This window comes from Gekko japonicus, unplaced genomic scaffold, assembly GCF_001447785.1.
Source record: "Gekko japonicus isolate JY-2015 unplaced genomic scaffold, Gekko_japonicus_V1.1 scaffold2982, whole genome shotgun sequence".
NCBI classification, from domain to species: domain Eukaryota; kingdom Metazoa; phylum Chordata; class Lepidosauria; order Squamata; family Gekkonidae; genus Gekko; species Gekko japonicus.
Genome location: NW_015170366.1, coordinates 121,464 through 144,672, shown reverse-complemented (window position 1 = coordinate 144,672; position 23,209 = coordinate 121,464). Strand labels below are relative to the sequence as shown.

General features: G+C 42.3%; 1 protein-coding gene across 1 annotated transcript in view; it reads left to right on the top strand.

Annotated features, from left to right (window-relative positions):
• The window catches only part of ETNK1 (ethanolamine kinase 1), a 47,838-nt gene that overhangs the window by 18,842 nt on the left and 5,787 nt on the right, over window positions 1-23,209 (top strand). The window contains exons 2-6 of the mRNA XM_015418234.1: window positions 3,333-3,592; window positions 10,236-10,376; window positions 12,937-13,079; window positions 19,736-19,819; window positions 21,043-21,203. Of these exons, the coding sequence (XP_015273720.1) occupies window positions 3,333-3,592; window positions 10,236-10,376; window positions 12,937-13,079; window positions 19,736-19,819; window positions 21,043-21,203 (789 nt within the window). The remainder of the gene's footprint in view (window positions 1-3,332; window positions 3,593-10,235; window positions 10,377-12,936; window positions 13,080-19,735; window positions 19,820-21,042; window positions 21,204-23,209) is intronic.

Below are 23,209 nucleotides of genomic sequence, written 5' to 3'. Positions count from 1 at the left end.
AATCTACTGACTATGTAGGAAAAGCTGTTGGGGGAGAGTGAGCCCCCTGTTGGTGGAAATAAGTATCCGCACAGGAAAAAAAACTCTTGAAAATAGAATAAGGATATTGGCGTTTTAATGTATACATATATATCTATGTTGTTAGCCTCCCTGAGCCCGCCAAGGCTGGGAGGGCGGGATATAAATATAATAAATATTGTAAAAAACAGAGAGAAGAATACTGTATTTGATTCTTAACTTGCAGTTTGACTGTATTTTGACTGATTCATAGAATCGGAGAGTTGAAAGGGGCCATACAGGCCATCTAGTCCAACCCCCTGTTCAGTGCAGGATCAGCCTAGAGCATCCCTGATTAGTGTTTGTCCATCCGCTGCTTGAAGACTGCCAGGGAGGGGGAGGCTCACCACCTTCCTAGGCAGCTGATTCCACACAACTTCAAGAGAGCAATCAGCCTCCTCCAGACTAAACATTCCCAAGTCCCTAAGCCTTTCCCCATAGGGCTTGGTCTCCAGGCCCCTGATCATCCTCGTTGCTCTCCTCTGCACACACTTCATTCTGTCCACATCTTTTTTTGAAGTAAGGCCTCCAGAACTGCTGACAGTATTCCAGGTCTGGCCTGACCAATGCAGTCTACAGCGGGACTATCACATGTTGTGATTTGGATGTTATGCCTCTGTTGATACACCCTGAGATTGCATTAGCTTTTTTTGTTGCCGCATCACACTGGCTGCTCATATTTTTCTGATCCACCCTTACCCCACTGTTCACACACACTGCTACTGAGAAGTGTATCCCCCATCCAGTATGCGTGTTCCTCATTTTTGTTACCCAGATGTAGAACTCTGCACTTATCCTTGTTAAATCGCATCTTGTTCACATCCGCCCACTTTTCCCGTGTGTTCAGATCTTGTTGAATTCTATATCTTCTGGTGTGTTTGCTGCTGCTCCCAACTTAGTGTCATCTGCAGATTTAATGAGTAGCCCCTCCACACCCTCATCTAGATCATTTATAAAAATATTGAAAAGTACTGGGCCCAGTGTGGTTCTCCAACCAGTTCCCTATCCACCTAAGTATCCTAGAGTCCAGTTTTTTAAAACGTTCCCCTAAATTTCCACATTTTCCATTCAACCTTGATGAACAACCTTGCCTCAGAGCGTTCTATTTAGAAAAATATTCTAAAATAGAAAACACTTCAAAGAAGTTTCTTTTTCTGGTGCTTCACCCAAACATCTCAGGGTGTTGTTGTTGTTTTTTGTTGGAATTTTTTTAAAGATAGGAAGGGGCCAGACACTTCCTTTCCAAGTTTTCCGATTTCTAACCTTACGAGCACTTGTCCTCCTCTTCTGGCTTTCTTACCTTCCTTGAAAAGGAAGAGAGTGTGCCAGAATCTCTTGGAAAGTTCAGGTCTGTAAATGGCCATCACGGTTTCGAAGAACTTTAAAGCCTTCCTTTTGCAAAAGTCAGCATAATTCCCTTCTGCAAGGCCTGTCCTTTAATATGGTTTTCCAGCAGCTTTACTTGAGACAGAAACCAGGTTGCTGGGTTCATACTTCAGCTGTTAGCTGTCCTGTGTTAAGAAGTTTGATTTTAGTTTGAAGTTAACTATCAGTTTTGCCTTTAGATTAACAGGGGTTGTTGAACGGTGGCCTGTTTCAGTGGTTTATACTGCTAAACTTGTCAGTTATAAAACTTTATGCTTTGAGATATGACAGGTTTTGAGATGTCATACTCCAAAAGACACGTGAGTGAAAATAATTATTATTTATAGCAGCATTTTGCAAGTGAATTATAGTGTTAGAAGGTGGGCATAGAAAGACTAATTTATTGGATCTCTGGGATCTAATTTCCTTGTACACATAAGTGTCTGTCTGCTAGAAATAATGAGGTTAAAAGTGGCAGTTACAACAATTAGGATAAATTTCTTGCAAAATGTGTTCCCTCTAAGCTGAGTGAGTGTGAGCTAGCTCACAGTTTTTTAGCCTCCGGCTCACACCTTTTTGTCTTAGCTCAGGAAGGGTGGCTCCGGAGCAAACTAATTTATGCAGTAGCCAAATCGCTCTCTCACAACGTTAATGCCAGTAGCTCACAAAGTAGAGTTTTTGCTCAGAAGATTCCACAGTTTAGAGGGAGCATTGGTTTTGACTTGTAGAAAAGTAACAGCAATCCACGACATTAACAATATGATGGAAACTGAATGTTGCTGAATGCAGTGAATGACAAAGCTTGAACTTTCTGTAAGAATAACTGTACCTCTCAGTCGCTCGGTAGAATTTTGTGAATGTTTATATATGCACAGATGGAAAATACTATGCAGCACTAGCTGTATTCTCATTAACTTGCAGAGTTTACAAATTAGAATCTGGGAGAGACCCAGGTTTGAAATGCCGTTCTTTCATGGAAACTTGCTGTGTATCCTTGGGCTAGTCTCACACTCAGTATCTTATCTCACAGGGTTGTTGTGAGGATAAAATGGACAAGAGAATGATGTAAGCTGCATTCGTTCATTCAACTTATATCCTTCTCCTTTCCCTGACAAGCAGGGCTCAGGGCGACTTCCAACAGTTAAATATACAATACAGTCAATATATTACAAATTTAAATTCCAAATATTACAATTAAAACCTAACAGTTTTGGGTCCCCTTTTGAGAGTAAGGCAGGGTATAAATGAAGTCAGTAAATAAATGTATTATGAGCAGGTTTGGGGAAAGGGTATTATTTTGGAAGCAAAAATCAGTGGCCATGACTCTTACATTTCCAAACTCTGCTTGCATTGAAAAGCCAGATTAGTTAAGTGCCTGTTTTCTAGCCTAACAAGTTGTGGTTATACTGGGAATAATTTCAGCATCATAATATGCTTTGCCATCCTCCCTCCCCAGCATTTACTTTTAAAAAGCCCGGTTTTTATCTTTGCCCTTAATTTTCTGTATTTGTAGCTTTTGTGTGTCCTTTGTTTCTCTTGCACTCAGACAAAAGTAGGTTGATATGATTGCTGTTGTCTCCTTCCCACTCAGGACCATTTGTTCTGTTTACTATGTAATGTACATTGCAAGAAATAGTTACATCTGATGGTGTTAGCCCATGTTTAATCTGGGCTGCTCTGTTGCTCTTAGCTGATGGGCTGCCTGAGTGTTGGTATTGCCAACTATATGCAATCAGTGTGTCTTGAAGCATATTCTCACACAATTAACATTTTTAAAAAAACTGCTTACATCAGATGGTTTTGAAGATTTTGTAGTAGATGAGGAATTACTTGTGAAAGCACTCCTGCTAAATATTCCAGACTGTCTTAAATGTGTAAAAGCCCTAACATGCATTCCTCTTGCTTTACAGTTATTTACGGATGGAATTACCAATAAGCTTATTGGCTGTTATGTGGATGAAGAGATGGATGATGTGGTCCTTGTAAGAATTTATGGAAATAAGACAGAGCTGTTAGTTGATCGAGAGGAGGAAGTAAAGAGCTTCCGTGTGTTGCAGGCCCATGGCTGTGCACCGCAACTCTACTGTACTTTCACTAATGGCCTGTGCTATGAGTTCATGCCAGGAGAAGCCCTGGATCCAGAACACGTTTGCAACCCAGAGATATTCCGGTAAGCACTTCAGCATTGCTGAGTTTAATTTTTGTTATGTTGGTATTATCTTTGACGTGGTCTCTGTGCTTCACACCCATGGGATCTAGCGCGCACGCGCTGGATCGATCGGCATTGTAGCAAGCTCTTTTAACGGATTTTCGCGCCCAGACCTCGGGCACGCGCAGGAACCCCACCGCGCATGCCCAGAGGGGAGGGCGCGGACATCCTGCCAGTTCCTTTCTTACCGCTGCATCGGAAAGACCTCTTTCTTGTCAGTCTGATCGGTTCGCTTTTTTGGCTTTTGCCTCACGGCTCTTTGGATTTTCCCTCACTTTATCCTTTTTTCTTCAGTGTTTCTTTGTTCTTTAAAAAACAAACTTTATTTTACAACTGAGGGGGAAGTTGCCGGTTTACCCCAGTGTGGCCTTCGGGCTACCCCCCCCCCTTTCTTTCTTCTTCGCTGTTTATTTTTATAGAGAAGAAGTGGGGCTTTTTTAACCGGTGCAAGGGTTGCGGCAGTAAACTTGCTCCACCTGACCGTCACACCCTGTGTATTTTTTGTTTGGGAGAGTCTCATCGGCCTGAGTCCTGTCGCCACTGCGCTCGTTTTTCCAACCAGACACGAAAAAATAGAGCTGCGCGCCTGTGGTGCTCCTTGAGTTGCCGTTGCATCCTGCCACAATGATGGAGTCCGAGAGGCCTTCTACATAGATGGCTCCGGCATCGAGGCCCTCTTCTGATATCGTTCTACCGAAGTCGAAACCACCGGCATCGAAGGCGCAATCCTCCACTTCCACGCTGGTGAAAAAGAAGGCCAAACCAAGTAAGGAGCACAAGTCTGCAAAGAAGGGCTCCTCTAAGTCCCTTAAGGCGGCAAAGAAGGGGAAGGTAGCGGTGTCTGCACTGGGTGATGCCCCTAAAGTGGACTCCCCTGTACACCAATTGGAGCGTCCTTACTCCGACATCGAGACGGTAGAGCTCTTAAGTCATCAGATGGATGCAGAGCCTTCTCCCTCTCCCTCCCCATCGTCGACATCGACGGTATTGGAGGCTCCTGAAATCGATTCCCGTCGGGATCGACATACTTCCAACAGCACGCAGCGTCACTCTCCACATCTGCATGTTCAATCTGTCGATATCGACGACCGGGATTACAGGGACTACTCTCAAAGGCAGGCTGCCGCCTTGTCTCCAAGACGTCCACGGTCCAGAAGTCGATCCCCCCGAGTCTTTCTATCCCCCCCCCACCTCTGTCTTGGGATCAACAACAGCTTAGGTATCTTTATGGGGGTTATCCACCATCCGTGCCATGGTTGACTCCGGCGGGCTATTCTGACTGGGATCATTATTCATCCCACTCTGCCCACAGATCACGGTCGCCCTACAGGTCGCCCTTCGGCATCTTTGTCACATTCTCCTGCCAACGACCCTTCCCACCACAATCCAGGTAGCGGTCGTCCGTCAAATCCCCAAGTCGTACCACCTAAACCATTAACCAGTCAAACTGAGGTCACTCCAGTCCAAATACCACACCAAGATTCCTCTGACACTGTGGAAGAGGATTCGGATACAGAAGCCTCCGAGGTTAATACCTCTCCTGACCATGTCTCCTGATCAGGTTGTCGCTGGTGATCTACCCATATCCCCATCTGACAATCTCACGTCATATACAGATCTCGTCAAAAGAATGGCCCATTCTCTAGGCATCTCGGTTGTCCAACAACACCCTCAAGTGTCTGATGCAGTTTTCAATATCGTACAGCTTGATACCTCCGCTACTTTGGCGTTACCGATGTCTACGGTCCTTCTACAAGCCGCTAAGGCACCATGGGAGAAGCCTTCGTCATCCCCAGTGTCAACAAGACACCTGGATCACATGTACAGAGTCCAGGAAACTGGAGCTAAATTTTTATTCTCCCACCCTCAACCAAATTCTATGGTTGTAACCTCCTCCTCCAAATCTAAAAGAACTCACTCTGCACCTTCTGACAGGGAAAGTAAGAAATTGGATGCCTTTGGCAGACGCGTCTACTCTACAGGAGCGTTGGGAGTGAAAACCACTAACTACCTAGCCTGCATGAGCAGATATCAATACACTCTGTGGGAAAGGTTTTCTGAAATCCTAACTCATCTTCCTGAAGATAAACTACAGGCAGCTGGAAGGCATGGTGTTGGCAAAACAGCAGATCAACACTTCAAAACATGCCCTAGACGCATCCTCAAGAACGATGGCCTCTGCAATAGCTCTGAGGAGACATCCCTGGCTCTGTAATACCTGTCTACCTATAGATACTAGGTCTTACGTCGAAGACCTTTCGTTTGATGGCCTCGGTCTCTTTAACAGCACTACCGATTCCATACTCCAGGATATGAATAAGAGTATAAAGGCTTCTTGGGCTCTGGGAGTGTCATTCTCTGTGAGACAACAATACCGTCCTCGCACCTGGTTCAGGCCCTGGCAAAGGCGTACCCCAGGTTGTCAGTCTCCTGACAGACAATGGAGACAGTGGACCTCTTCAGGAGGCCAAAAACCCAACTTCCAAAAACCACGGTTTGGATCTGGGCAAAACTCTTCTCGCACCAAACAGGCAAAACCCTCCAAACAGGGTTTTTGACTTCCCTCTCACCGAGTCAGGGCAAACCCGTCTATCACCCTTCCTTCACACCTGGCGTCATATCACCTCAGACGAATGGGTACTATCCATCTTGACCCAAGGCTACCGTATCCAATTCCACCAGAACCCCATTACTCCTGTCGTCGTCTCCACACCCCCTTCCCCACCTCTCCTGGAAGAGGTTTCCGTCCTTCTGCACAAGGGAGCCATCGAGCCGGTACCACCTCATTTGCAGAGGAAAGGATTCTATTCCCGATATTTTACAGTTCCAAAGCGGGATGGAGGCGTACGACCCATATTAGATCTAAGGGCACTGAATTGTTTTGTGACCTACCACCATTTCCGCATGGTGTCCCTGCAACAGATTATGCCGCTCCTCCGAAAACATGTCTGGATGGCCACCCTCGACCTCCAAGACCCGTACTTCCACCTCACATACCTACGCTTCGCAGTTGGTCAACAGCATTACCAATATGCAGCCCTTCCATTCGGCCTGTCAAGCGCCCCAAGGGTCTTTACAAAGACTATTATTGTCGTTGCAGCTTTTCTCTGTCTCAGGTGTATCTCCAGCTACTCCTGTGTCGATGATTGGCTCCTGGTAGCGCCTTCAAAGAACGCCCTGGTCTCAAACATCACCGAGACGTTGGCACTATTCGAAAATTTAGGCCTCCAGCTCAATCACGAGAAGTCTCATTTACGTCCAGTCCAAAGAATACAGTACATCGGTGCTATACTGGATTCCAAGACATGCATGGCTTACCTGCCACAAGACAGAGTGGCAGACATCATTTCCCTAACCAATGTCGTCCTCACCCAGTTTTCAGTCACGGCTTTCCAAATTCAGAGGCTTCTCGGCCTCATAGCCGCAGCTACGTTGGTCCTCGTCTGTGCCAGACTAAAGATGCGTCATCTACAACTGTGGTTCATCCGCAAGTATGTCCCAACGAAAAATGCACATACCGTCCTCCTAACCCCTCCTCCCAACATACGAGACTCGTTACTTTGGTGGACTGTCCCTTCCAATCTCTTCCAGGGAGCACCTTTCCATCTTCCATCACCCCAAATCACCCTGACCACGGATGCTTCCCTGTCGGGCTGGGGTGCTCACATGATGGGCATGTGTGTGGGAGGCAAGTGGAACACCCACGAACAAGGTCGGCACATAAACTTCCTGGAACTGCTAGCAATACAGTTCGCTATCACGAGCTTCCTACCAATGATCAAAAGCAAATGTGTTACGGTCCTCGCAGACAATACCACTGCACTCAGCTATATCAACAAACAAGGAGGCACGGTCTCCCTACGTCTCTGCAAACTTGCCATCCAGATATGGGACCTTTGTATCGCCCACGATGTCTTGATAGCCACTCACATTCCAGGATGCCTGAATGTGCAGGCAGACCATTTAAGTCGAGCAGGGCTCAGTCTCCACGAGTGGGAAATGAACCCTACCTACCTCCTCCCACTCTTCCGCAGGTGGGGAGTTCCCCAAGTCAATATCTTTGCCACCAGAGACAACAAAAAGTGTCCTCTGTTCTGCAGCCGAGGCGGCAGGGACCCACAGTCTCTAGGGGACGGTCTCCTTTATCCTTGGTCCAAGAACCTCCTTTACCTGTTCCCTCCCTTACCCATGCTTCTGAGAGTGGTCCGCAAAATTGTCAGAGACAGCGCGGACTGCATATTGATAACCCCATGGTGGCCGAGGTAACCATGGTTTTTGACCGTCCTTGAATTATCAACAGGAATATACCACCAATTCCCTCCGGCACAGGACTTCCTCTTCCTGTCCGACTACCCGCTCCTACATCACGACGTACCACACTTGAAATTGACAGCGTGGAGAATAATATCAACGGTTTTTCCACCCGCGTAGCAAACGTTCTACTGAACGCCAGAAAACCTACTATGCAAAGGTCCTACCATTATAAATGGCAAAGGTTCTTTTCTTCCCTTGGTGATGATGCCGCTCGAGCCACCTCTGCAGGTCTCAAGAAAGTTTTCCAATTCCTCCTATCCCTCGCTGACTCGGGACTTTCCTACTCATCGTTACGTGTTTATTTGGCCGCCCTTTTGGCCTACCATGTTCAAGTTGACGGATGCACACTGTTTCCCCATCCGCTTTCAAAACGTTTTTTTAAAAGGTTTATTGCATCTCTACCCTCCTGTCAAAACTCCTGTCGTTCCCTGGAATCTTCCTCTAGTTCTTCGCCAGCTCACAAGGAAACCCTTTGAACCACTTGCAACTTGCGATATGAAATGTCTGTCGTGGAAGACGGCCTTTCTGGTTGCTGTCATCTCTGCAAGGCGGGTTGGAGAAATACTGGCTTTCAGGCATGACACGCCATACTTGTCCTTTTTGCCAGACGGCGTCCGCCTTATACCTGACATGTCGTTCCTGCCAATGGTAGTGTCAGAATTCCACCTACAGGCAGAGGTCTTCCTCATGGATTTCTTCCCGGCTTCAACATCCTCAGAGGACAGACTGTTACACACCTTGGATGTGAAGCGTGCGCGCCTGTTCTATCTGAACAGAACCCGCCCAGCGAGACGCGACTCCCAACTATTCGTCTCGTACGCACCATCAAGGCTGGGGACTCGCATCACGGCTCAGCGCCTCTCAAGGTGGATTGCGGGTCTCATCCGCCTCTGCTACCTGATTGCCAAACAGCCATTGCCTGGCCCAATCAGGGCCCATTCAATCCGAGCTGTTGCAGCTTCCACTGCCTTCTTCCAGGGAATGCCCCTGACGGACATTTGCAAAGCCACTACGTGGGCCACGCCTAACACCTTTATCAGGCACTACGCCTTAGACGTCTGCAAAAACTCTTAATACCAACATGGGACGTCGCATTCTATCTTCGGCTACACAGTAAAGGACCTGCCAGCACCCTCCTCCAGGTAGGCCACTGCTCGCTAATCTCCCATGGGTGTGAAGCACAGAGACCACGTCGAAGATAAACAGGTTGCTTACCTGTAACTGGTGATCTTCGAGTGGTCATCTGTGCATTCACACCACCCGCCCTCCTTCCCCGCTTCAGCATTTTTAATAGGGGTTGATTTGCGGCGGTTTGAAGGAACTGGTGGGATGTCCGCGCCCTCCCCTCTGGGCATGCACGGTGGGGTTCCTGTGCATGCCCAAGGGACTATGCACGAAAATCCGTTAAAAGCGCTTGCTACAATGCTGATCGATCCAGCGCGTGCGCACTAGAACCCATGGGTGTGAATGCACAGATGACCACTTGAAGATCACCAGTTACAGGTAAGCAACTTGTTTTTCTTTTTTCTTCAAGGAGCTTAGAGTGGTCTCCAACCATACTGCCTGTCACCTTGCAGATTCCATGGTGCATTGTGGTAAATGATATCCCATGTTCAGAGACAGGATAGTTTTATATGGACAAATAAGCAGCTTAGGAAAAAAGGCACAAGCCCTTCCTCTGTGTCCCTTGACTAAAATACTGCTCAGGCACTAATCTCCCATTTGAGAAGCATGAATTTTCTTCCTTCTCAGTGAAGAAGGCTTACTTTGGTGTCTCTCCGCCCCCCCCAGTCTTTGGCATTTGCTCTTTAAACGCTCTGGCAGTCTGCCTTGCTGACAGTAGTTACCCATAGTATTACCTATTTCACCGTTTCTTCAAGACACTTCAGAGTGTCATTTACTTTTGTACAGGCCTTCCTATTTATTTGCATGTGTTTTTGTTTCAGCTGAATGCCTGTGCTGTTCTAATCTTGATTCCTGAATGTGGGGGAGAAATCATACTCTGTCTCATTGAGACTGGTGCTAGAGCTTTCATTCTAGTCATGTTTTAAAGTTGTAATAGTTGTAATAGTTGTCCTGAAAGCATCACTGATGAGTGATCTTGCTCTGTGAAGTATAAGTATCAACATCTCTCATTCCTTCAGTGATGGCAGTACTTTGCTATCTTTGACTGCCCTGTAGTATGCTAGTAATAGACTTCTCATTGTTGTAAGTGGATATTGCTCAAAGCCAAGCTACTTGTAAACATTATTACAGTGAAACTTTGGTATAAAACTTCAATTTCTTGCAGGCTCATAGCCAGGCAACTTGCTAAAATACATGCTATTCATGCTCACAATGGATGGATTCCCAAGTCCAATTTATGGCTGAAGATGGGGAAATACTTTTCTCTCATACCAAAGGAATTTGCAGATGAGGAATTGCACAAAAGGTAAATGTTTAAATTATTTCCCAAATCTTATTGTGCAGCTTGTTAATGAATGAATGAATGTGGAGAAACTCCCTGCCATGGAGTAGCTTTTATTATTCGTGTTCTACTTGGAAATATTGGTCTGTAATTAAATCCTAAGCAAAAGTATTGGCTGGAAATTGCACATAGATTTGCATCACTTTCTTACACTTTTAGAAAGGGCTTATTGAATATCACATCTATTAAGGGAAAGAAGCCTGTAACGAAATCAGGGCTTCAGGGCATATGCCTCTATCATGGCATTCGGCAAATATCATTCTAATACCAAAACGAGACAAAGATGTTACGGATCCAAAGTCTTATAGACCGATCTCGTTGTTAAATATAGACTATAAAATTTTCACGGCCACAATCGCAACGCGTCTACAATCCATAGTAGCAAACTACATCAACAAAGATCAGTCCGGTTTCATCCCGTTGAGGGACATCGCGGACAACATCCGGAAAACTTTGGACGTTATCCAACACTGTACACAAAACTCAAGGGTAAGCTCGGACAATGTCGTATTGTATGTCCAGAATCCGGTCAAGTCTTTAACCGGGATTCAAAAATTGCTCAACGATTTTGCCGAGGTCTCAGGATTGAGGGTGAACCAAACTAAGACCTTGATCTATCCCATTCGGGTTAGTCTATTGGAAGAAAGAAAGATTAAAGCCACTTTCCACTACCATTGGATTCAGGGTCATTTTCAATATTTAGGGATAAAAATACCACTAGATCTCACGAAGCTCATTCAATTAAACCACGGGGAAACACACAAAGAAGTTAAGCAATCAATGAGCGAATGGAACGCGAAACCTCTGTCATGGCTCGACAGAATAGCAATAGCGAGATCATTCATACTTCCGAAGTACCTCTACCTGTTTAGAACAATGCCATTAAGCATTCCGGCACAAATGGTGAAAAAGTGGCAAAAGGATCTCAACTCTTTCGTATGGAGCAAGAAACCAGCAAGGATAGCATATCGCACCATGATAGCGCCAAGAAGAGAGGGAGGCTTAGCGATCCCCGACCTAGAAAGTTATCGAAAGGCAGCAATCATGGCATCCACTATACGCCATTATCACGATACAGACATCCTAGACTGGAGAAGCATTGAAGAATCCAACCTCGAAGGGGCTTCCTTTCAGGAATTAATGTGGCACAAAAACTACAAAGTCATCGAGAGCAAATTAAAAAATATATTCACAAAAGCAGCACTCAAAACATGGTATGAAGTCAAACCGAAATTAATTTCCAAAAACTCCTTACTCAGCACCTTCACGAGGCAATCCTGGTTCAAACCTGCGGAACAACCACTCACCTTTGAGACGTGGAGAGCTAAAAAAATAAACAAAATACAAGATGTCGTCCATAACGGGGCAATGCGTCTGAAAAGTGAGATAGAGGCTACGCATCAAACGTCGTTAAATTGGTTTGAATATCTACAGGTGCAGAATTTGATTTTCTCGTCAGAGTTCGATGCAACGAGTAAAGGGCAATTTACGGGGTTAGAAAAGCTTCTGGATTCACCACCTCCAAAAAAAGGACTTCTAGCGAAACTATACAAATCGTCGTTTCCACTCAAGCCCCCAAACAACACAACTACCAAAGAGCTTGGAATGCGGATCTGGAAAACACATTATCGGAAGATCAGTGGGAAGAAATTTGGCGCTCCCAAAAATCCCTGTCTAGAACCCTTGGATTACAAGAATCGAACCTGAAAATTCTTACTAGGTGGCACTTAACTCCCGCTAAACTATCCCATATTTATCCATCGACATCTCCATACTGCTGGAAGAAATGTGGGCAAAAGGCAGATTTTTACCACAATTGGTGGTCCTGTAAAGTAATACAGAAATTTTGGTCACAGATAGGTACCAGTATCAACAATCTACTAAATACAGACTTACCTTTATCGCCGGAGTTGATGCTGCTCCACCTCTGGCCGCAAATCCGTCCACCTGAAGACACAAAGAAATTAGTTAACCTGTTGTTAGAAGCAGCAAAAATAACTATTGCCAAGAACTGGAAAAGCAAAAACGCTCCGACTATAACCCAATGGATCAATAAAGTTTGGGACATATTTATGTTAGAAAACATCTCAATACATGATACGGAAATAAAAACCGAGCGTGAGTTCTATAACCCTCTAAATATTTGGAATCCCATTTTGGGGAAGATAGTACTAGATAACTTCGAATGGGTAAGCATAGTTGAAGCAAAATATAAAATAATGTTATACAACTGATAAGATGGAAGTGAATATCACTGGCTTCCAGAAGACGAGGATGGTTAACGGATGTACATTGTTCGACCACTGTCTGTTGTATGTGTCAATGGGGTTCAGGACATAGTGTTTTTGATCTCTGATTTGGATGATTGTTAACGTTTAGTATTGTATCTTATGGTTTTGAAATGTTCTCAATAAAAATATATTTTAAAAAAAAAGGGAAAGGAGAATCATTTTTTGTATAACACATTGAAAATGGCTTCTGTTGTACTGTTCTGCTTAGTACTTTCTCTTTTCAAACTCCAAAGGTTTCTAAGGGATATCCCAAATCCTCAGATCCTTCAGGAGGAAATGACGTGGATGAAGGAGAGACTGTCCAACCTGGGCTCCCCAGTGGTGCTTTGTCACAATGATCTGTTGTGTAAAAATATCATCTACAATCAAAAACAAGGTAGGTATTGAATACAGCTGTAAGTAATCTTTTATTTATGTATTGCCTGATGTGTAACAATAGTTTGTGTTTAGATAGTTGCAACTGTACTTTTTAAAAATAAACCCTGCCTAAACATACTTTATTACAATTTGTTTGAAACACATTCAGTGCCGTAATAGCTTACTTGTATAGAAATACTGTCTAAATAAAATTGTCAACTGTAGCTGTTAATATGTTTAAAAATATCATAATAGCAATTATTCCATTGTACTCGTAGCAGAAATTGTCTTAATTGTCGTTGGTAAAAACTTATTGTTTCCAACAGCCTTAGGAGCGAATGTCTCCAGGTTACTGTGTATTACCTGTGTATTATTCTGATTTGTCAGATATGTTGATGCCACGGAGGAATTCTACATGGTGAAGTATCTGGAAAGATACTTTCCAAGGCTCTGTTTATGTCCTGCTGATGAGGTACATAGGTATCTTTAAGGCTTTGTTTGTAAATATATTTGAGGTAGGGAGGATTCTGGAAACTGGCTAATTAGATTTATTTTCTTTGTGTCAGAGTTTCCACAGTATTTTAAGTTTTGAAAAGAATGCCTTGTGTTCTGGGAACTGAATAATCAAGCTATTAAAAATGTAGATATTTGTAATTCGTGATGGGTTTTAATTTTGGTTACTAAAAAACACATTAAATGAGGCAAAAGCCAGCTTTGAGAGTATATATTTTCTCCCCTCTCTGGGGCAATCTTCTTTTTCTGGCCTTTATCAGTGTCCTATATTAACCAATGCAAATAATGGGTCCCTCACAAATGAATGATTGCAATTATGGTTGAAGGATGGGTTGTATTACTTATAGTGCTGGTTAGTCTACTTTTAACATGAAATGGTGTGGATAACACTGTGAAGGTGGGGGGTGGGGGGATATCACTCAAAAGAAGGAGGGGAGAAAATGTGCATACTGGGGTTTTGGATCCAGTTTGCAAATTATGGTTTGGAGAGACGTCTCATATACTTCTGTGCCACGTTTGTGTTGGAGCAGAATCAAACTTGGATGTTCATAATGAACCAAAGGGAGAATTTATGATCTGTGTGAAACATTTTCAAAAAATCTGTAGCACCTTGCATTTGATGCTGGCTTTATCAGAAGGGTAAACATACACTGGCTGTGAATGACAGAAAATATAGTAAGTGAACAACACATGCAGATGCAGTATGTTTGCAATCCCTGCAGCAGTTCCCTACTACTGATAGCGCATTTCAGATTCCTAGATGTCAGAATTAAATTTCTAGGTGCCAGGATTTTGCCAGTCATATTATTTTCTCCTGTGTGCTTATTCCTTCTGATTTATTCAGTATAAACAGGTTGTGCAAAAACAAGATACCTTGTATGCACATCAAAGAACTATGTGTTTTGCACAGTTCCCAATTCAGACATGGCAAAGTTGAAAAGTGAGCTAATGAATGACTCTCAAATTCTTATTAAAGGGACAGCAATGCTGTCATGCATGCCCGCAGCAGAAACTGGTCTTCTTTAGTTCTTCTGTTATGTCAGCTACCCGCAAGGGTACTTTGACCCACTGTAGTCACAGATTACCCTTCCAGAATGTATTTAGATCACAGTTCTTAAATTTTATAGCAATGCAGACAGTATTACTAAATGGAGATGTGTAAACATGTAGACTGATTTTTTTTTTAAATCAGTTTCATCAGATCTGAGAAAAGTGACACAGACCCTTCTAATAATGGGTCCTGTCAAGCCCAAGACAGTAGTTCAGAATTGAACAGTGTCAGCATTGCTAAGCTTGACATTCCCACTTTTCAAACAAATATGCTGTCATTTTCTTTTGCAAACAGAATGGAGAATAAATCAGTGAGAGCAGTACATCATTTAAGAGCATTTCTACAAAAGCCAGTGTGTGAGTGTTTAGTGTTTGGGAACAGGGAGGGGGAGAGGGAAACTCTCAATATGGAACATTGCTTGCAACTTTTAAAGTGTGTGGGGGAATATGAAGTGTATGTAGTACCTAGAATGTGTCGATTGAAGAAGAAGTATTTGAATATTGCAGCACAACACATACACAGTAAGGGCAGATTTCATATGATCATGTTTGCCCTGCAGTGAATGAATAACTGCTTCTTCACATGATCATGTAAATTAGCCTTCACCATGCCTAAGTCTTCCATAATGCTGATATCTCAAGCATTATTTTTAATCTTGAACTCACTAAACCATTTGTAAAATATTAACGCTGTGTATTGTCTTGTGCTGGGCAACAGTGTTTATGAAAGTGGTACATATAGAGGAATCATTTACTTTTGCAGTGGAAACTCAGCTTTAACTTTAAAAAAATATGTTGGCCAATGAAAAGAATACAAATTCTTAAAAGAATGCAGTTCAGATACAACTGGTATATTAAATGTTTTGCAAGTGTTTGAATAAGAACAAAGAACAATTTAAAGATGCACTTTGCTCTCTAGATTTCCCCCCCTCAATTAATAAATTAAAACATGTTCTTCAGATAACCATTCTTTGAAACCATTACATCAGTTAATATGTCACTTTGTCTATTTTGAGTTGTATATTGTTTAAAAGTTAGTGTTTTGCCAGAGATCCCATCGCTTTATTTCATCTTCTGCATTTAACAGGCATCTGGTACCTTAAAGACTTGGATTTTATTCTAGCATAAATTTTAATGAACTAGAGGATGTATCTGAAGGAGCTGGCTCTAGTCCATGTAAATTTATGCTATAGGGAAACCTGTTAGTCCTTAAAGTTCTACAGGACTCTTGTTTACTTCTGCTGCTGCAGTTTAGCAGATGATAGTTCTCAACTGATAGCTTTGCTAAAGAAAATCTGTCTTCGCCTTCATCTCTTAAAATTGGGCTTCTGGTGCTTTGCTTTGCTAGGGATGTCAGTGTTTTGATCTAAATGGTCTGCTTTCTTTTTTACTTTGAGATATTCTTCAATCATGTTTTTCACAATAGCATGTTTTTCCTGTTTATTAAATGATTGGCCACATTCCTCATGTCCGCTTTCTTTGACTGCTTAATACACTTAGCTGTTTCTGTATTAGTGTCTTTACTTTGAAGCTTTGGTTTCCAAGAACTTGCATACTTTGTTCCCACAGAATATCAGTAGAAATGCAACATAACAGGATTATCATCTTTTTTCCTCTTAACAAACCATCTACAAAAACCAAAACCCCATCATTTAGGCATTTTGCTTCCGTCTGTGATAAATAGTTTCTATATCCTTTGAAAGAGCTAAAACGGGTTTGATTATAGCTTTCTATCATATGTTAGAGCAAAGGGCTTCTCTTGTCCCTGTGGACATATTCCAGTTGTCTGCAGTGATCTTTCAATATTTTTAGCACATTCTGTGAAGATTTAAAAAATTTTCAGTTTACTTAAACATAAACAACTGAAGTTCAAAGATAACTTAGAACACATGACCTGTAGTTGCATCTCTTTATTAGTTTGTGGTAGGTTTCTTGGTTTAACTATGGTAGGTATTACGCGTTTGAGTTTGGAGGGAGCCTCTGACAGTTTCTCTAGTGTGCCACGAGCATATTAGTTCCTGGTTTGCATAAAATCATAGTTTGCCTTTGCATCTGAATAGCCACACTGTGATTTGTGCTTGACCTAGGAAACTTAGGTACCCTACCAGTCTTGGAGTATATTTATGTAAAGAGAGCAGTAGTACTAAATTGAAAAATGGCAAGGCTGCTGGTCAGCAGTTCTTTCAGCCTTCACGTGTTCTTCTTGTCCAGTCACTGTTACTTGTGCCATTGCTTAAGTAACAAACTGTGTTAATTGAACATTTTCAAAGATTCAGGGCATTGTCTAGTTTTTCAATATGGGACAACTATTATAACTGTCCATTATAAATCATGATAGTTAATTTAAGGAAACATTGAAGAATAAATAGCATAGAAGTCCAGGGTTGCTAGTCAGAGACAGGCAATGACAAAGCACCTTTGTTTGTCTCTTGCCTCAGAAACTCTACCTGGTCACCATACAGTTGTGATTTGATGGTACTTTACACACACACACACAAATTCTGAAATGTTTATTAAACATCCCAAGTCTTGTCAAAATCAACATTATTTTCCTGTTTTCTAAGAAATAGAGAGCTATAATGTCTAAAAACAACGCATCATTCTGTTATATAAGTTCCTGTGAAACTAGGGTTTTAAAATGTCGCATTCTAACTCTTAAATGTCTTTCTTTTCACTTTGTATACCCATCATTACACTGATAAAGAATTCTCGTAATGCGTTCATCTAACATTTTCACCTGAAATTTAACACTTTTAAATGAAATACAGAAACTGGAGGAGGTAGGCCAGACATTAGCATTATGCCAGTCGAAGCTGCCTCTTGCTGCTTTCACTAATGCAACTACCCTCATTCAGGATATTAAATCAAACAACGAAGCCTTATGTAACATAGCAATAATTGCTTTGTGTAATTAAAAAACCCCCAACCACCATGAACCAGCTTGCCGAATAGCACCGTCATGCGTTCCAATAACTTGTCAATATTAGACTTTTAAGAAGTAACACTAATATTAGGCTTTTAAAAGTAATGTGGCTCTTGTGTTCAGATTGAATTCTTCCAGAATATTATTGCATATTTCTGTAGCATTCTTTGAACTGGGTGCAAACCTGCATATTTTTCTGTGCCTTTTCCCCCTTCTGTCTCTTTTCGTTTCCCCTGTGCTGCTGCTCCCCTCCCTGCCTCCCATTCTTTCCTCCTAACTAATTCTCATCGCTTAAAAGCAACAATTGTGAAAAAGCAGCTAAGCTGACGTCAAGTCACTTGTTCAGTAGAGATTCTTGAAAATATTAGGCATTTCGTTGTTCTCAAGCACATTTTCCACAGGCCTTGATCCTGGAGTAAGACAGCATGGCAGATCCATCCCCCTGAAGACTAATAATGTAGCTCTGTGTGAAAAAAATGACTCCTTTTCCTGAACTAATATTTGTTAATTACACCATTCAGTGAGTTTCACAAGGGAATTCTCCTTGGTGTAAAAGAGAAACGAGTGAAGAATTTTACCCTTAACACACACACACACACCCCAATTATATTTGCTTATTGTCGTGTTTCTTTGAGGTACAAAATCAGAGGGAGCTGTGCATCTTGCACCCTTGTATTTCTTGCAAAACTTAAATTTAAGGCTGAGTTCCACTGTAATGTTAGTTAGTAGTCTGCAAAAAGGAAGACCAGTGAAATGCAGAACTTTTCTCTTTAAAGTTTTGTGTCTTATCAAATATGAGTTTGCCAAATTTTCTTCATCTGCTACAGATTAGGTATGCCATTGTTGCTGCCAACTGGCGGCGTGCACCGTGCTACTTAAAGGCACTGACTGGAGGTTTATCGCATCACTTGTTCGCATGCACCTCCCCCTAGGAGAGCACGGAGCCTGGTAACAGCCTCATCTGTATCTTAGCTTCATATTTTATTTTTAATTTTGTAATGCTGTTAATTGTAACTGGAAATTAGCATTTGCATAAAAGCAAGGGTAACTTGGTGGTGATTAATGGCACTGCAGACTTGTATCCCAAGGTAGAACTTGGGTGCAGAAGTATGTTTATGTTAAATGTCTGTCTTATGCTCGGTACCAGCAGACCTTTTACCTGCCATCTGTTATCTGCTTTAAAGACAAACGTTTGGATAAAAAGGACCATATGAATGGGCTTCTCTTAAAGTTAGCTCTATTAATCTGGGTTAGGCTGTGATTTTTTTCTTTCTTTCTTTTTACTGATACATCTTTATAAAATGACTTTAGAAGATAATTGGGTTAGGAAATGGTGAACAGCCATCACTTAACAGCTACGAGAAATAATTTCATTATTTGCCTTAGGGTGTAAATTACTCTCTAGCTTCTTGTAAGGCCCTTGCTGAGGAACCTTTATGGAATTTAAATTTCCATCATTTTAGATGCATTCTAAAAGTTTTAGAAGGTATATCTATTGCTGCCAATTTAAACTGAGGTATAAAACCAAAACAATCATGTTGTCCCCCCCATCCTGGAAAGCTGTATTATTTCAGATTTTTAGTTAAAATCTGAAGAACGTGAATATTTGAGGAAAGAGTATTGCATGGTCTCTCCATCATGGGCTACACAGTTCTTTTGGTATGAGAACATTTTTGTTTGTTTGGGGGAATGAGTGTATGCTGCCACATAAGAAAGGTAACAGTTTTTTACTGAATCCATTCCTTGTGAAGGAAGAAAGAGCCACCTGGAAAAAAATATATACAGTGCATTCATTCCCTCATGCAAAACCACTGCTATTGTGTTTATAAAAACAAACCTTGCCTATAAGAATGCTAGTCTGATCATAGGGAGCATTATATATTTAACATGTGTCAACTCCAGCCTTAATGAGAATTAAGACAACCGCTGCCCCCCTGTGGTACAAAATAAAATTTGATGCTTAGGAATCTTAAGCTCTTTAGATCAAACATGTGTAAGAACTTATACCTTTATTAATTAAAGAAGCTCATTTTTTGTTTTTTTTAAATACCCTTATCTTGGAATGTTTTAAGTGCATGCAAATAAGCACAAAAAGCTGGAACCGCTGGCAAGGCACACTGAAGATGTGGGGCATTTGTTTCTCCAATACTTACTCCTTTTACACTTTTTATTTTTTGTGTCTCATGTAGGTGATGTTCAATTCATTGACTATGAGTATTCTGGATACAATTACTTGGCTTACGACATTGGAAATCACTTCAATGAATTTGCAGGTAGTTTAGTTAACATGGCTTCCTTATACAAATGTCACCTAAAGCTGCTGGTTAAAAAGACTGAGGTCAGTATTGGGCTGACCTAGGGTTGCAAGCTCCAGATTGGGGAATCATTCCTAGAGATGGGGGGGGGGGGGGGGGTTGAGCCTGGGGAAGAGAGGGAACTCAGCATGGATGTGATGCCATATAAGTAAAGTGAGCATATTTATATGCATATGAATAATGTAAACAAAATACAGTCCACCCTCTGAAGCACCCATTTTCTCCAGGGAAACTGATCTCTGTAGTCTGGGGAACAGTTGTAATTTCAGAAGAGCACCAGCCCCCACCTGGATACTGGCAACCCTAGGCTGACCAGAAATTCATTCTTTCTCTGTCTGATCAGAAATAGTGCTTATGCATTGCTTATTTGCTCCCCCCCTTCCCCTTCCTTGCCACACACAGAGGGTAGTGTCTGAACTGGGGAGAGCCCATGGTGTTATTTGAACACCTGGTCTCCATTATCCTGGATATTGAATCCTCTAGAGAGTGCTTTTGCACAGTGATAGGAAGCCAGCCTGGAACCGGGGGTGGTGGTGGTGGTGGTAAAATGCAAGTCGAAGGACCCTTTGTGATCTTGTGGTGATGGAGTGGGGTGGGGTTGGTTTCCTTTGTTGTAACATTCTCACACCACTGTGGTATTTTATCCTATTGTATTTTATCCCTCTTTTCACTTGTTTTCATATGTATCCTATGTTCCAAAATGTAATACCAAATTTCATAAAGGGAAAAAGGGCAAAACTTTGCCTGAGTTATAATGTGTGACAAAGAAACTGTACATATACACACTATTGGAAGTAAAAGGTGTGTGTGCCTGCTGAACTTCAGCATACTAAAAGATACTTGCATTTTTTCTATGTTACAGTTTGGGTTATAAATCAGTTCAAGAGTTGTATCCAAATTTGCTCCTGTGAGAGCAAAAACGTCCTTTCTGTCTGCTTAATCAATGCAGTGTCAGCGGAGTCTCCCTCTTTCATTGCAGAACACAATGACACACCCAGTGCCATTTCCAAGGGTCTCCTGATCCTGAGCAGCAGTATTTGGGAAGGAGGGACAGAGGATTTCAACTGGAAGGGGGAGGTGGGAAGCAAGTCACATATAGCCTGCATTTCAGTTGATGAACGACGAGTGAGCACCTGCTGGAACTTTGAGCTTTCTCATAATTGATGCTTTCTTTTTTTTAGGAGTGAGTGAGGTAGACTATAGCCTCTACCCAAGCAGAAAACTGCAGGAGCAGTGGCTGAGAGCTTACCTTGAAGCGTACAAGGAGTATAAAGGGTTTGGAACCAATGTCACTGAGAAAGAGGTGGAGGTGCTGTATGTTCAAGTCAACCAGTTTGCACTGGTAGGTTTAAAACATTCTTGGCACACGCACTGCAAGATTGTTCCTTAAGCACAAATCCTTCGGAGCTCTTGGCCTGGGATTTGGGCCTGGGATTGGATCCTGAGCACACCAAGTAGACCCATGCTCACAGAGTGACACATTGATTTAATCACATGTAGCATGATGTCTGAATGAAGGCAGCCCAACAAACAGAGGCATGTTGGTGGGTGCTAAGCTAAGACTTTGAACCTGGTTTGTTATGACATCTGAATGCAGAAATCCCAGCACTCAGTACCACTACTCCTGGAGATAGGCAGCAGCAGAGGAGAAATCTAACCTCTCCAGCTGCATTAAATGATTGATGGTGCTCTTCTCTGGACAAGCCTTCTGCTGGTGATGACTTGTGCAGGGGGCAGCTCCAGCCAATACGTCCAATAGAAATTGCTCTGCACACAACATTTTTACTGTCAAAAGCAATTCACAGCCCACCTTTTACCATACTGTCCCTCCTGATTTCTCTTGATTGTGTTTTCCTTCCCAAGCTTATATTTTCTTTCTGATAGAAAACAGGGTTAGCCAATCTAGTGAAATGGGGCAAATCTATTAGTCTAGACTGCTGGAGGAAATGTAAAATGAAAGGTACTTCCTTTCATATCTGGTGGGGATGTCCAATCTTTAAGTTTTTCTGGAGGGAAATTTATGAAGAACTCTTAAAGATAATACAATCTTCCTTTCTTTTCAATATTAAAGTGATACTATCTGATATCTGGCACAACAATAAGATGATAGAAGAACATACAATTTTGATTTCAATACTATTGGCAGTGTCAAGTTGTTAGTAGCTAAGTATGAGAAATCAGCCACACTACCTGCGAAGGTACAGTGGTATAATAAAATGGGAAATGTACATAATGAGTAAAATAATCAGCAACTCTTTTTTTGAGGAAAACGTTAAAAATATATGGAAAGTTAATCATGAGGAAGCGTGGCATCTGGTGATAAAGCATCTTAAAGATAACAACATCATTCCCAATAGGAAGGATTACCATGTATTTTTGAACGAATCAACTTAAAATATTTCTTCTTGTTCTTCCCTTTTTCTTTCCCTCTGCGATTATGAATTGAATAACTATGCATGGTTGTATTAAGTCTTTTCTACTCAATTCATTAAACATCCGTAAACTTTAAATTTTAAAAATTAAAAAAAGAAAGAAACGGGGCAAGGAAAAAGGAGCCAGGGGTGTGTTGTAAAAATTATATTTTGGCCCCGGTCACACGCGCAGGAAACTGCGGGGGAGAAGTGTGGCTGTTTGCCCCGGGGCAAACTAACACGCAGTAAAGTGATCATACCTCCTGTGGAGGTTCTGTGGAGGTACCGTGGAGCTTCCGTGGTTACGGAGAGGCGTCGATCACAACACATGCCTGCGCGCAACGAAGAAGCGCGCGGCGCGGCGAACTGGGTTTCTTTTTTTGTGTACACTACGAATGCGCATGCTCCGTTGAGTGCTTATGCGCAACCACGTTTGTTTGAATACAGTGTAGATAACGTAGTAGATAGAGGAAGGTGTCTGCTTAAGTCAGTACTGAGGAAGTGGTTAGGTTCAATGCTCCCTCTAAGCATTGAAGTGTGAGCAAAAATTCAACTTTGTGAGCTACTGGCATTAAAGTTGTGAGCGAGCGATTTGGCTGCTACATAAATTAGTCTGCCCTGGAGCCATCCTGCCTGAGCTAAGGCAAAAATGTGTGACCTGGAGGCTAAAAACTGTGAGCTAGCTCACACTAACTCAGCTTAGAGGGAACATTGGTTAGGTTCCTATGGTTCCTCCTTTCTTCCTATGTGTTCCCCTCCCATTTATATCAGCCAGTAGGGGTCTGCAAAAAAAAAATTCGGATTCGGGTTTACTGGACCCGAATTTTTTCGGGAAACCCGAAAAAACCCGAATATCTATATCGGTAAAGCATAGATATCCGAAATTTATCCATTATAACCAATGGGGCCATTGAAGTCAATGGCAAAAATCCTCTTG